The sequence below is a fragment of the Macrobrachium nipponense genome, chromosome 6, assembly GCF_015104395.2.
Source record: "Macrobrachium nipponense isolate FS-2020 chromosome 6, ASM1510439v2, whole genome shotgun sequence".
Lineage (NCBI taxonomy): Eukaryota > Metazoa > Arthropoda > Malacostraca > Decapoda > Palaemonidae > Macrobrachium > Macrobrachium nipponense.
Genome location: NC_061108.1, coordinates 77634068 through 77650108, shown reverse-complemented (window position 1 = coordinate 77650108; position 16041 = coordinate 77634068). Strand labels below are relative to the sequence as shown.

The 16041-nt window shown below is 39.2% G+C and overlaps 1 protein-coding gene across 1 annotated transcript in view; it reads left to right on the top strand.

Annotated features, from left to right (window-relative positions):
* The window catches only part of LOC135216167 (protein ROP-like), a 178259-nt gene that overhangs the window by 87668 nt on the left and 74550 nt on the right, over positions 1–16041 (top strand). Inside the window, exons 4-6 of the mRNA XM_064251288.1 lie at positions 2016–2171; positions 4644–4747; positions 6209–6348. Of these exons, the coding sequence (XP_064107358.1) occupies positions 2016–2171; positions 4644–4747; positions 6209–6348 (400 nt within the window). The remainder of the gene's footprint in view (positions 1–2015; positions 2172–4643; positions 4748–6208; positions 6349–16041) is intronic.

Below are 16041 nucleotides of genomic sequence, written 5' to 3'. Positions count from 1 at the left end.
GATCTTGGTGTTCGTTCTGCCTCTTTTCCTGCTCCATTGCGGTCGGGAGATTCTGACAGAGAAGCTTCCTTGGAAGACGATGTTCCTATTGCAGAAATGGGTTTTCCTCAGGCTACAGAAAGCGAATATAAGAGAATGGTGGAATTTATGCATTCTCTTTTTCCTCAGTCTAGAGTGATGGAGGATCCAGTACAGGCTAATCAGGCAATGTTTGAGGGACTGTACTCAACCAAGCCTACAGTTCCCTGTACAGTGGAACCTCGACATACGAAAGTCCAACCTTACGAAAAATTCAAGTTACGAAAGCAAATACGAAGATTTTTTTTGCCTCTGCGTACGAAAATAATTCAGGTTACGAAAGGTTGTTACTGTAAAGTCCCAAGATTCGCCCGGAGCACCGAGAACAATTTTAAAACTCGCACGCCGCCAACTGAGTAGACTCACCACCATCCTCCTGCTCTCCCATTGGATCCTGCTCTCCTATTGGTCAGCATCTCTCCCATCGTGCATCTACGTAAAGGCGTCCTTCGGTCACTCTGTAGCAGCATCGTTATCGTACGCACGCGGAATTCATTTGTTCACATATACGATCAACGAAGGCTACAGTTCTCAGCAAGTCTTCAACTGTGATGAGACTGGCCTTTTTTTGGAAAAAAAATGCCTCGTCAGACGTACATTACGGAGGAAGAGAAGAAGCTACCTGGGCATAAGCCTATGAAAGACAGGCTTACGCTTGCACTTTGTTCCAACACCAGTGGGGATTGTAAGGTGAAGCCCCTACTTGTGTATCAGTCTGAGACTCCTCGAGCCTTCAAGGCCCACAAAGTGAGAAAGGAGAAGCTTCCAGTGATGTGGAGGGCTAATGCGAAAGCCTGGGTAACGAGACTTTAGTTCACTGAGTGGGTAAATCTGTGAAGAAATTTTGGAAGAGAAGCGCCTCCCTCTGAAATGTCTGCTGTTGTTGGACAATGCCCCTACTCACCCTCCTGGCCTCGAGGAAGATATCCTAGCGCACTATTCTTTTATCAAGGTTCTTTATCTTCCGCCTAACCACCCTTCTCCTCCAGCCCATGGACCAGCAAGTGATATCAAACTTCAAGAAGCTGTATGTTTCAACATCACCGATACCACAAACCTCACCTTGCGTGAGTTTTGGAAGGAGCATTTCAATGTTGCCATATGCATCCGACTCATCGATCAAGCTTGGCAGGATGCTTTGAGGCAAACCTTGAATTCTTTGTGGAGGAAACTCTGGCCTGATGCCATATCTGCTCGAGACTTCAAGGGATTCGATGTGGGCAAAGCTGGTGCTGCAGATTCAGGAACAGTTGACGATCCTGAAACAGTTGACGATCCTGAAACTGTTTCGCAACTAGTCCTGAAATTGTTTCGTTAAGTAAAGCGTACATACTACGTAACAAATTTTCTGCCGTTTGTCCTCCTCTGTCGCCACTTTCGGAGATAGCCTCACTCGAAAGGTAAGGTTCCACATTTTACTACATACATACATATGTACATACAGTATTTCTTGTATACCATGTACACTAATACACTTTATTTACAGGTACATATTAGTAGTACGTATTAAGTTAGGTATTGAATGGTCCAAATTGTTGTAGTATTTCATTGTTTATTGGTCTATTTAGCTTTATTATAAAATTTACTGGGGTGTTTTTGTTGGGCTTGAAACAAATTAGGCATTTTACATGTAAAATGCGGTTCAAGATACGAAAAGCTCATGTTACGAAGGCCTCCTCGGAACGGATTAATTTCGTATGTCGAGGTACCACTGTATTGTCTTTTATGTTGACCAAAAAGCACTTACTTCTGGGGGACTTGAGTTTTCTGTTTCCTTTTTCTGTGAAGTAGATTGAATATTGATCCTGTGTTAGCACATACTAATGCAAAAAAATAAAATAGTCTCTCATTATATTTTCAGCAGCGTATTTGTATATCATGCCTGTATGTGTTATAAACAATTTGAAATGCTAACCTTTGTTTATTTCTAATGACAGTTGTGGAAGATATCAATAAGAGTCGTGAACCTCTGCCTGCATTGGAAGCCATATATCTTATCCAACCTACTAAAACCAGTATCAGTGGGCTAGAGCAAGATTTTATCATCTCCAGTAAAGCTAAATACAAACTGTGTCATGTATACTTCACAGAAAGTAAGTAGCTACAATTTTGTTATTAAAAATTTTTGTGTAATGCTTAGTTTAATATGCCCCAGTAATGAAATCATAGCAGATAAAAATTATAAGTACGTATATATTTTTAAAATATGACTAAATCGTACTACTGTCCTTTGCTGTTTATTATTTCCTTACCAAGATGGAGAATGTTCTCAAAAGAAAAAAACTGGTACGTATAAGTACAGTACTGTATTGAAAAAAAATCAGCGACTCAAATTTATGTTTGTCCAAGTAGTACATACATACTGTATAAACTATAGAATAAAACCATTGTATGTATTTTATAAAAGAAACTTCAAACTAAACCTCTTTTCTTCAAATTCAAAATAAAGGAAAATATAAAACATGTTATTGAGTTTTAATCTTGTTCATATATTTTCTGAAAAACGAAGTCGATACTCTTTAAGTAAAATTATATACAGTACTATATTATTGTGCTATACTGTATCAGTGGGTAATGTCAAAAGACGTTTTGGTTGGAAAGTAATGAGAGAATTTTGGATTTGTTACACATTACTGATACATGATGAAGTGTGGTATTTTAGTTGTACCGTGATGCTCAAATCTCATGCATCATGACTCCATAGGATTTTGTTCAAAATTCACTAACTGGCAACCTAGCATGCTCCATATTTATTTATCATTTCAATGCGGAAACGTGATTATTGCATACAATAAGGTCATGATATGCTCCATAAGAGTGAAATCTGCCAAATATTTCAAAACTGTAAGAAAATATTACGTGTAGCCAAATTTCAGAAAAACTCTTACGAAACATTTTCAAAACTTTCGTTCACCCATCACTGAAGCATTTAACCAAAACGAAATAGTCGTCAAACCTCAGTTCAAATGTTAAATAAAAAAAGCAAAAAAAATTGTCAACATTAATCATGCTTCCAAAGCAAGCATAAAATTTGAAATATTCCTATTTGATTGCTTTTACACTCAACACTGAAAAAAATTAAATATGTTTATACAAAAGCTGAAAAAAATTAAATATGTATATACAAAAGTAGAATGTGCCCACCGATATCAACGTGTGAGGGGAGCATGTGTGATGTATCATTAGTGTTGGTGCAACAACAACCACCTGGTGTAACATAAGTAGGTCTACAATGAGTAGCGACCATGAAATTATCATGAAAACATTTACTTTATATGTATTAGAGGAACATATGGATTTTCATACATAATTATTTGTTATATTTCTTAAATATTTCAAAAATGATGGCATAATAGCAGATGTTTGCTTAAGCAATTATTCTTTTGTCAAAGTCAAGATATTTTTTCCTAGGCCTAGGTGTTAGATTTCTTTACACTTACCATTTACATCTCTCAATTAACAATTTCTGGCCTGAAAGCAAATGAGGTTATCCAATCATTCTTGCACTTCAAGTTACCTGATGAAATAATTAATTATACACCAAAAGCGAGCAGGACTTAGGAAAATAGTATTTTAAACCAGTTGAAAAACAAGTGTTCCTTACGCCTTGATATTAATACTTTTGATATTTTGACTAATAGCCATCTTTTACATATAGCCAAAATCATTATCATCTTTTATTCTTCAAAGAACAGGTAGTATCTACATATAAAAACATTAGTAACAGATTACATCCCAGAAGGCTTAGATTAGTTTTAGGCCTATAAATCATCTTGCAGCATACAGGCAGCTGAAACACAGCATGAAACTTCAACATTCAAAGAAAACTGGTTGTAATTTATATTCCTATTGTATTCCTCAAAGAACAGGTAATCTCTACAAATAAATTCATCAGTAACAGATTACATCTCAGAAGACTTAAATTTGTTTTTTAGGCCTATAAAAGATTTTGCAACATACAGGCATCTTAAACACTGCCGAAAGCTTCAACATTCAAAGAAAACTTTTTTTTTTAATTCATATTCCTACTTTGAAATTGTTGTTATAACTGTTGAGCTTATTAGGTCTACTGTCATAATGCTGCAGACGTGGATATGTTGACCAGTCCGAGGGGCATGGTAAGTGTGCTTTCATTGGTGGCACCGCTAACCTTATCACACTGCACTTTGAACTAAAAAAAAAAAAAATCCAGTCCCACAGATTACGAATTATACATATGCATAAAAGGGATCATATCTATTAAACCACAAGGAAAATAGGGCTAGCTGTGCATTGGCAAACTTTTTGACATGAATGACTTTACAAATAAAAAAAAAAATTTAGCACTACTTGGCAACGTCACATTGAATCTAAGAATCTGGACGATACAAAAAGAATCATGTCGCATGAGATTTGAGCACCGCTGTACATATTTCTAGTAGTACATATGTGTAAATATTTTAATATAATAAGAACAATAGTACTCTACTGTATTTTCTCATAATAATCTAGTGTACTTAGCCATACTATATTGTATCTCATAGTTACAGCATTTACCTTTACTGATTACTGCCTTTGTTCAACAGCTTGTCCAAATGAGTTGTTCAATGATCTTTGTAAGCAGCCTGTAGCCAAATATATCAAAACCCTTAAAGAAATCAACATTGCATTCCTACCTTATGAAAGCCAGGTAAGGTCTTATTTGAAATACTGCTTGTTCCAACCTACGCTTTCATAAATGTATGTACATAGTTGCCCACGCAGGCATGCATAACTCCATTTATGAAAGTGTAGGTTTGTATCATAGGAGAAATAGAAATTACATTTAAAGTTTATTTTTATTTATAATGTAAATTATATCAATTCTTGAGAGGAAACAATGTCCATTACTTGTTTACTACATTTTTGAATTATGTTTTCAGTGTTACTTTAGGATATTGAGTCTTATTTGTTATGCACTGATTAAAAGTTGCCCCTTTCATGAAAAAAAAGTTGCTCATGTCATTTTCATTCATGTTTTACCCTGCAATGAACATGGCATCTTTGTTTTTTCCATAGCCTTTGGTTCAGTTGTTGGCGGCTGATACGTGTACGTATTCACAAAAATTGAGGGAGGGAAGATGATTAAAATGTTTGTTACACAATAAGTGACAGTTAAAAAATTTCATACATAAGAATCTGAACTTCTTTAACCCTCTCATGATCTGATGATGCGTAGTGCGTCAATAAATTTGTTTCTGTTTGTGCAAAGATGACACGCCGGGTGTGTCATATGTAAGTTATTTTCGGGAAAAATTCACAAAGAAAAAATGCGTCGATCATAGAAAACGTAGTTGATGCCATTGAGTCGACAGATGATGAATCTTGAAGAAAACGCAAACCCGACGCCACTAGCTTACTTAGCTACGATACAAAACGTCAATATAAGCAGGTTGGAAAACCTGAAAATTGCACTCTGTAAACATTTTTAATTTTTTAATCAATTACAGCTCATTAGCAAACACATTTATAGCAAAATTATTGCTTCCACATGAAAGATCAAACATTTCTACACAATTTAGGTATAAAACAAACTCCTCAAGCCTAATTAATATTTTATTTTTCATGATTATTTCCAAAAAATATCTACGATTTTTCTTAAAAATTTCACGTTCATCACATCGTTTTTATTATTTATAAGCCTCATAAAGATGTTCTGATTGCATTGCTTTAGGAAATAATTCAATCATTTGTTAACATAATAACACTAACCAGAAGCGTAAATCAGTTATAGTTCGGACGTACCAAATTTTACCAAAAAACTTTTCCATGCATGTGTTCTTTTCGACCTGGGGGAAAAGTCATGTACCTTACAAACTTATATTTTCAGCCTGTGCGCAAGAGGGTTAATATAAGGCAAAAGCTTTCAATCACTATGAAAAAGTGCTTGGATTCATAAATATTCAACATACTTGAGTATAATACAATCATCCTAATTAAATTTCATGCTCTTTGTTGTGGAATATTATACAAATTATTTGCTGTTGATTATAGAATTCATCTTGTTTTATTTTATATATATTTGTATAGCATACTGTAGCTGATTATTGTAGCATTTTTATTTTTTCTACAATTTCTCATCTAAAAATTCAATATGTATGTCCATTTTCAGATTTTCTCTCTGGACTTCCCCAAAGCATTCCCATCATATTATAGTCCATCGCAAACTCAAACTCGACAGAGTACCTTGGAAAGAATGGCAGAACAGATTGCTACCCTTTGCTCTTGTCTCGGAGAATATCCTGCTGTCAGGTAGAGTGATATCATAGATTGGTGTACTTCTAACTGTACTAGTCCGTACATATACACTGTACTGTATACATATAGCAATTTAGTGATCTCTTGTTTTTTTAAATGCGTTAGTTTAACCCTTTGTGGATGGGTAACATACATACAGTATATGTATGATAGTTTTATCATGGAGTCCACGTAACATACATATACATACTTTATGTTCAAGGTGTTGCCCCCATAAAGTTTGTACGAATTTTGCGGGAAAAGTGATCAGATCACTTTCACAGTCTATAAATGACTTCTGGCAACTTTTACACAGCTATTCTAGTAACTTGGTAGAGAGAGAGGGATATCAGTTTGACTTGTGGCATAGGAGAGTGTAATGGCTCTCCCAAATTCAGTATGTCTTGTAAATATTTTACAATAAATATACAAGTACCACCTGACTTACAACCTGCTTGACATATGACCACTTGTGCTTACAACCATACTTCTGGCATGTGCCATATGGCACTTGACCACTGAGTTACTCAGCAACATGCCATCTTGGAAAGACTCTCATCACTCAGGCAGCATCTGTTCAAGTTACCCTGCCCTATCAGCAGTATCATTTGGTGTTAACTGTGCTGTAGACTGTAGTGCAAACTGATTTACATTTAAATCAACTTCCGACATGTTCATAATATATACACTACAGTGGTACCTCGACATATGAAAGGCTCAACTTATGAAAAACTCGAGATACGAAAGCAAATACGAAAAATTTTACGGCTCTACATACGAAAATTGCTCAAGTTACGAAAGGTTGTTGTTGTAAAGTCCCGAGATTCGCCCAGACCACCGAGAACAATTTTAAAACTCGCGTGCCGCCAACTGAGTAAACTCGCCACCATCCTCCCGCTCTCCCATTGGTTCCTGATGCTAGTCACCCCATAAGATCCTGCTCTCCTATTGGTCAGCATCTACCCCTTGTGCTTTAAGTATTCTATTGGTAAAAGGATGCTGTAAATTGAAAAACTTATTCATGCAATACATTTAATAAAAAAAAAACATTAGGTAAAGATAGAATAAAGAATAGAAATGAATGGTTATTATACTGTTTGGTAGTTTCAGTAGTTGAAGAGAGATAATGAAAATTTATGGCTTACTGTGTGCTAGGAAAAGTGATTGCTTGGCGATCGTTCGATACTCGTAAGTGCTGGATGTAAACAGAAGTTTGGAAGCTTTTTTTTTGTTTGTTTATTATAGTTAATGGTTACTTAATAATTATTTGAAATTAGTACATGCAATACATTTAATAAAAAAAATTGTGAATTAGATATCATAAAATATAAAATAAATCAGACTGCTATCATCGAAGCCAACAAATACGTATTTTTTAGAATTCTTCTTCTGTTTTAATATTACGTTACGCATATGTTTCATTATAGCTGTCACTAACTCAGTATCTCCATTAGGTAAAGATAGAATAAAGAATAGAAATGAATGGCTATTATACCGTTTGGTAGTTTCATTAGTTGAAGTGAGATACAAATGAAAATTTATGGCTTACTGTGTCCTAGGAAAAGTGATTGCTTGGCGTTCGTTCGGTACTCGTAAGAGCTGAATGTAAACAAACGATTGGAAGGTTTTTTTTTGTTTGTTTGTGTATTATAGTTAATGATTAATTAATAATTATTTGAAATTAGTACATACTGATTATTTATACATTTTATTGGCATATTCTAAGCTTTTAGCTTCTTAGGTTTAGATGTCAGAATCATAGACTAGGCTACAGTAGCAACCGCTAACATAGGCTAGGCTTATTGCTAAGGGACATATGCTAAAGTCCTAATATATGCAGTAAAAATGGGGTTGAACATTACATGCAGTTGAATATTACTCAAGTATGTACAGTATTTTACCTTTTTGGAATCATATTTCTTCCATCGGAACGGCGTCGTAACCCTAGAACATGTGTTGTAGGCCTGGAAATATAATTTACTGGGGTGTTTTTGTAGGGCTTGGAACGTATTAGGCATTTTACATGTAAAATGCGGTTCAAGATACGAAAAACTCATGATACGAAGGCCGCCTCGGAACGGATTAATTTCGTATCTCGAGGTACTACTGTAGTACCTAAATGATTCAAATATATTGGTAGAAGTACAAGTACATTATGGTGGAAAGATTGAAATAATGATTGTACTTTACAGTACTATGTAGGTACTTTATATTACAAAGGTTTGATATTATGCCCTACCCAGTATGTCGGTCACTTTCTAACCAGTATGTCGGCCACTTTCTAAGGTTTGACTTACTGTTGGTCAAAACCAAGCTTGGTCGTAAGTAGGATGGGTGTACTCAGAATTTGTTACTGATTTTAATCCCCCTTTACTTGGGACTACCTTGATGTGGTGAGTGTTCTTGAACCCCAGGAATTTGTTCTTGGTCTTAAACCCAAGAGTCCCATTTATTAAATACCAGATATACTCGCATATCATGCGACTTTTGAAGCCCTAATTTTGGAGCTAATTTTAAGGGGGTCGCATCTTACATGAGTTATAAAATTCGAGTATGTAATAATCATATACTAGTATCATATGATAAAATACAAACATAATAGATATCCATCTTTTCCATGGATATTTTAAAACGTCTTGTTTTACTTCACTACATCCAATAATATCGTATGTATTTTCGTATTACAAGCAGTCCCCGGGTTACGACGGGGGTTCCGTTCTTGAGACGCAGTCCCCGGGTTACGACGGGGGTTCCGTTCTTGAGACGCAGTCCCCGGGTTACGACGGGGGTTCCGTTCTTGAGACGCAGTCCCCGGGTTACGACGGGGGTTCCGTTCTTGAGACGCTTCGTAAGCCAAAAATCGTCGCAAGCCGGAACATCGTCAAAAATCCTAAGAAAACCTTACTTTTAATGCTATGGGGTGCATTGGAAACTATGTAAACTGCATTCTTATTGCATTTTTCATAAAAAAAAACTTCAAATATTGATTATTTTGCATGTTTTGTGTCATATTTCATCTGCCAGATCAGTGTTGTAGGCGTCGTAACCCTGGAAATAATTTCTGATGAATATAATTGAAAATCGCCTGAACCTCGAAACGTTGTAAGCTGAGACCGTCGTAACCCGGGGACTGCCTTACTATTTGTTTTTATTATAAAATACAAACAGCAATCAATGTTTTGCTTTGGAAATCAGCTGAGGGGGATTGCAAAGTAAGTTTGTTTTGCTGTGTTGAACTCGAATCATAGCGACTTTCATGCCTCTAGTTAGCACAAATGAATCTCAAGATACTCTATTTATATGAGACAAGGTTATTTTACGTTATACAAAGTGTTTTCTAGTGGAAATATCACTTGAAAACGTATCGTTTGTAAATTAAATTTAGTTATTTTTTCTTTAGTAGATGGCGCTGAGGGCATATTTATTGCGTAAACATAAATCAACATTCTGTTAAGATATTTTCACTTTATCTCATCAGAGTACTACAAGCTTTATGTATTTATCTTTTATTGGAGTGAAAGCAGTAAAATATGTTCTTTTCATGCCCAAAAGTTTTAATTATAAAACATATTTCTCTCAAATTTTGTTTATGATCGAGTGTGATGTTACTATAGCAAAGTTTGCGAAAGTTTCATCCACGTTGCCGATGCACAATGATAGTCGTTAGCATATCAACATTCCTTCTTCAACTTCAGCTAAAACTTACAGATTAAATTTAGCAGTATATGCCCTTGCCGATATTTTACCCAAAGCGAGTAAGGCTATAATACTATTGTCGTGCATCAGCAACAAGGATATATCTCCAGTTAACTTATGCCATCAAACACAACCGTAGATAAAATTGAGAGAAAATTATTTTAATCAAAACTTCAGGTCTTGAAAGAACACATTTTACTGTTGTTTTCATGGCGATAAAAGATAAGTAACGTAACGGTAAAGTTCGTACTACGATGAAATGAAGTGAAAATAGCGAATGGAATCACGTAATATTTTTACACAATAAGCATGCCCACAACACAATCTGTTAACAAAAAAATACTTTACTTCACGAGACGTATTAAATTCATATTTTGACTTAAAAACACATCATATAATGACAAATTACCTTGTCTCTTATAAATAGAGTATAAGTAGATATTTTACGCTAACTACAAGAAAAGCAATTCACTCCGAAAAGTTAAATACGGAGAAATAAACTTGTATTCGCCATCAGCTGATTTCCAAACAAAACACTGACTATTTTGTTAGTATTTTATGATACAATAATATGAGAATACATACAGTATTATATTTGATACTGTAATGAATAACTTTTTAAAAGAATCAGAAAAGATGCATATTCATTATGTATTTATTTCGTAAATATACTTAGCGGTCAGCAGCCTGACATCGCTCAATTAGGTATGCCAATGTCGGTCCGAATCTGATTCCCATTTCATGTCCAATTTTTTTTTTTTCCGCTGATGTCATACTCAGAATGCATTGAAACTCCAAAGTTGGTTTTTGTTAATAAATTACTAAATTATATCGTATATGTAGTGTATCATTTGAGCTACAAATGTCCATTAATATCTAAATTGCTCTACCTCGGAATTGATATAATTTCATATGTGTACCGAAGGGGAATTTTTAGTTGATAATAATTTCGTCCCCTCATGGGATCGAACGATCGCCCAGCGGACATGCACAAAATCAAGACGACATTGACGTTACCGATTCAGCTAACAGTGAGGCTATAAGTTTATACCGATTCTGACCTTACAAATCACTGTCGAACTCGGTTTTTTCGTAAATAGAGTCGATGTGAAACCCCCTCTACCATGTTAGCCAATTCGAACGTTTGACGAATGTAGCCATGTTATGAATAATTATCACTAAACCGTGATTCATATAAATAATTCGAGCTACAAATGTCCTTTAATATCTAATTTGCTCTACCTCAGAATTGATATATTTTCATATATGTAACGAAGGGGAATTTTTAGTTGATGATAATTTCATCCCCTCATGGGATCAAACCATCATCCAGCGGACAGGCACGAAATCAAGATGACATTGACGTTACCAGTTCAGCTAACAGTGAGGCTATAAGTTTATTCCGATTCTGACCTTACAAATCACAGTCGAACTCGGTTTTTTCATAATTAGAGCCGATATGAAACCCCCTCTACCATGTTAGACAATTCGAACGTTTGACGAGTGTAGCCATGTTACGAATAATTATCAATTCACCGTCATTCATATAAATCATTCGAGCTACAGATGTCCTTTTATATCTAATTCGCTCTACATTGGAGTTGATATATTTTCATATATGTACTGAAGGGGAATTTTTAGTTGATAATAATTTCATCCCCTCATGGGATCGAACCACTGTCCAGCGGACAGGCACGAAATCAAGACGACATTGACGTTACCGATTTGGCTAACGGTGATGCTATAAGTTTATACAGATTCTGACCTTACAAATCACTCGAACTCGGGTTTTTTCGTAATTAGAATCGATATGAAACTCCCTCTACCATGTTTGACAAACGTAGCCATGTTATGAATAATTATCACTTCATCTTCATTCATATAAATCATTCGAGCAACAAATGTCCTTTAATATCTAATTCGCTCTACCTTGGAATTGATATATTTTCATATATGTACCATAGGGGAATTTTTAGTTGATAATAATTTCGTCCCCTTATGGGATCGAACCATCGTCCAGCGGACAGGCACGAAATCAAGACAACATTGTTTTACCAATTCGACTAACAGTGAGGCTATAAGTTTATACCGATTCTGACCTTACAAATCACCGTCGAACTCGGTTTTTTTGTGATTAGAATCGATATGAAACCCCCTCTACCATGTTAGCCAATTCGAACGTTTGACGAACGTAGCCATGTTATGAATAATTATCACTTCACCGTGATTCATATAAATCATTCGAGCTACAAGTGTAGCTTAATATCTAATTCGCTCTACGTCGGAATTGATATTTTTGTACATGAACTTCCCTGCCAGATATATACTTAGCTTAGGTCTCTGACGTCACGACAGAAAATTCAAAACTCGCGGCACACGCTACAGGTAGGTCAGGTGATCTACCTTACCCGCCGCTGGGAGGCGGGTGTAAGAACCAGTCCCCCTTTCTTGTCAGATTATTTTCTGTCGCCGGCTGGACAACACCTGTTGTTCAGTCCTTACGATAGTTAAAATTCGTTCTCGTTGCCGACGATTTGGATTTTGGTGAAGTACCCTTTGTTTGTTGGCTTGGCATACGCTTTTTGGACTTTTTTGGATTTTTCTTTTGGATTTCTCTTACAATATCTATAATCATGGATGATTCTGAAGTTAAGAAATCTAGTTTATTTAGGGTTTGTTCAGAGAAGGAATGTAAAGTTAGGCTTCCTAAAGCTGCATTAGATCCTCACTCGGTATGTGCGTCTTGTAGAGGGAATGAATGCTCTTTTATTAACCCTTGCAAAGAGTGTGAGAATTTGGATGAGGATGGTTGGAGGCTCTTTCTTCTTATGTGAGAAAGTTAGAGAAGGATAGGGTGCGCAAGGCTTCTTCAAAGAGTTCTAGTAGATCGAGGGTGAGTGAAGTTGACGCTGAGAATCCTGTAGTAGAAGTAGTTCCTTCTCCAGTTTCAGCCCCTGCGCCCAGCTTTGAACCCGAAGATTCGTTTTCGGAAGTTGCTTCTGGGAGAGCCTCGATCAGGAGTAAGGAGAGCCTCGCTCGCTCTCGACAAGGTAAGAGTGATGATAGTGCAAGGCCTAGACCTCTTCCAGACTCCCAGACCCAGTGGAGGAGGAAAGTCGAAAGCCGCAGGAAGGTTAGGGAGAACCCCCACCGGTCAGGCGTCCCCTCGGCAGTTCCTGTTGCTCGTTCCCAGGCTGCCTTGGATCGAACCAAGAGGGAGTTATTGCGCCAGTGCTTCTCGTCATCTTCGTCGCCTTCTCCTCAGCGTAGATGGAGCGCCTCGGAGTCGTCTCGCCCTCTCAAGAGGCCCTGGAAGGATCCTTGCGCCCTTCCTTCCAGCCCGAATCCTTCGCGGAAGAGCCAGAAGTGAACGCAAGAGAACCAAAGATTTCGTCCGGTTACGCTTCTCCTGTTCACTCTCGGACTTCGTCCCCTGTAGAGGAGTTTAAGAGATCTCCTGCGCGTATCCTGGCGGGTCTGCAGGCGCAGATTGCGGCTTTAGCGGAGTCTATTGCCGGGACTTCTCATCGTCGGAAGGACGCCTCACTTCCGGTGAAGAAGTCTAAGAACGTTCCTTCGGCTAAATCTCCTTTGGCTAGAGAAGCTTTTGAGCCTGTTAGTAGGAGGTCAGAAGTGCAGGCTGGAGCTCGGGATCTCTCCAAGTAGGCTCTCCTCTCTTCCTAGCAAGAGTTGTGAGCATGTAAGGCGTAAGAGCCCGACAGGCTCCTCCTCAGGATTTCCGCTCCTCTTCAGTTAGGCGTCAAGAGCTTGACAGACGTCAAGAGCCTCGTTTTCGTCAGGAGCGAAGGAAGAGTTCTTCGCCTGGTGGCCACTCTCATTTTGACGGATGCTCGGAGCCTAGTAGGCGTCAAGAGCCTAGTAGGCGCCAAGAGCCTAGTAGGTGCCAAGAGCCTGGTAGGCGGCAACGGAAGCTTTCTCCTCCGTTAGATCACTCCCGATTGGATAGGCGCTCAGAGCCTTGTAAGCGCCGCGCTTCTGACAGGGATTCATCTGTGGATGTTTTCTCTCCGTGGCAGGCGTCAAGAGCCTGGCAGGGGTTTTGAGCTCAATAGGCATCAAGAGCCTCGCAAGCGTATTGAGGATGGCAGGCGCCAAGAGCCTAGCAGGCGCAGAGAGCCTGATAGGCGCTCTCCCTTATCCAGACGCTCTTCTGTGGAGTTAGAATCTGTTTCCGACAGACGGGCCTCCACTTGTAGGCGCTCTCCTAGTAGGCGCTCCCCAAGTAGGCGCTCTCCTAGCAGGCGCTCCCCAAGTAGGCTCTCTCCTGGGAGGCGCTCTCAAAGTAGGCGCTCTCCTAGTAGGCGCTCTCCAACTAGGCGCTCTCCTAGTAGGCTCTCTCCTGGGAGGCGCTCTCAAAGTAGGCGCTCTCCTGGTAGGCGCTCTCCTGGTAGGCGCTCCCCGTGTAAGCGCTCTCCCAGTGGTTTTTCTCCCAGTAGGCGCTCGCCTAGTAGGCGCTCTCCGAACAGGCGCTCTCCAAGGATTAGCTCTCCTCCGGGCAGTAGAGCTTCTAGACGTCATTCTTCGGAAGAATTTGTTGGTGATTCGGAGGAAGATTTGCCCAAGGATGCTTCAGTTTCTTCGTATAAGAGACTTACAGACCTCCTCTTGCAAGATTTTGGGGGGGGAGTCTCTTTCGGCCGTTGCTCCTCCGTCTCCTCCGTCCTTATTTTCAACGACCAATACGGCTAAGAAGTCTTCAGTCGTTAAGATGAAGCCTACAGTGTCTATGAAGAAGGCTCTGAAGAACTTTGACGACTGGTTGCTTTCAAAAGAAGAGAAAGGCAAAACAGTTTTTTCTTTTCCCCCGTCCAAGCTGACGGGTAAGATGGGGTTCTGGTACGAGTCAGGAGAGCCCTGGGTCTAACTCTTCCCTCTTCTGCAGACTCGGACTTCTCTTCGTTGGTTGATTCCGCACGTCGCTCGGCGCTGAATTCTGCGAGGACGACGTGGGGTATGAGCGAGTTGGATCACCTTCTGAAAGGAATGTTCCGAGTCTTAGAAGTTTTTAACTTTCTTGACTGGACCCTTGGAGTGTTGGCTAAGAGGACTCAAGAGCAAGACACTCTTTCGCCTGAAGACCTCCACGCAGTTCTGTCTTGCATGGACAAGGCAGTGAGAGACGGTTCCGGGGAAATTGCTTCACTTTTTGGTGCAGGAGTGGTAAAGAAGAGGGCCGTTTTCTGCTCTTTTCTTACCAAGGCGGTTTCTCACGCACAGAGAGCTTCCTTGCTGTATTCACAGCTTTCCCCGCAACTCTTCCCCAAGAAGACTATTAATGATATCTCCAGCTCGTTATCAGCAAAAGCGACGCAGGATATGCTAGCTCGCTCGGCTAGAATTCCGAAACCTTCGTTTCAACAGAAGACGAAGAAAGAGGCTCAAAGTAGGCAAGAACCCTTTCGAGGAGGACCTTCGTCTTGCTCTTCTTCCTCCAGAGGTTCGAGACCACCTAGAAGAGGAAGGACCTTCTCCCGGTCTATTAGGGCCAAGAAGTAGTTCGTGTGTCCTCCAGACAACTGTGGGTGCCAGACTTCTGAACTTTGCAGATGTCTGGGCACGAAAGGGGGCGGACAACTGGTCCCTCGCGATCATCAAGAGGGGATACCTCATTCCCTTTATCTCGAGACCACCCTTGACCACCACTCCAAGGGCACTGGTGGCCAAATACAAAGACCTACTAATGAATCAAGCCCTCGCTCTAGCGGTAGAGCTGATGTTAGAGAAAGAGGCAATAGAGATGGTTCAGGACCCTCTTTCAGCGGGGTTCTACAACCGTCTGTTCCTAGTTCCCAAGAACTCAGGAGGATGGAGACCGGTTCTGGACGTGAGCGCCCTGAATGTCTTTGTGAAGAAGAGGAAGTTCGCTATGGAGACGACGTCATCAGTCTTAGCAGCTCTTCGTCCCGGGGACTGGATGGTGTCGCTGGACCTTCAGGACGCTTACTTCCATGTACCGATCCATCCTTCTTCTCGCAAATTTCTCAGATTCAT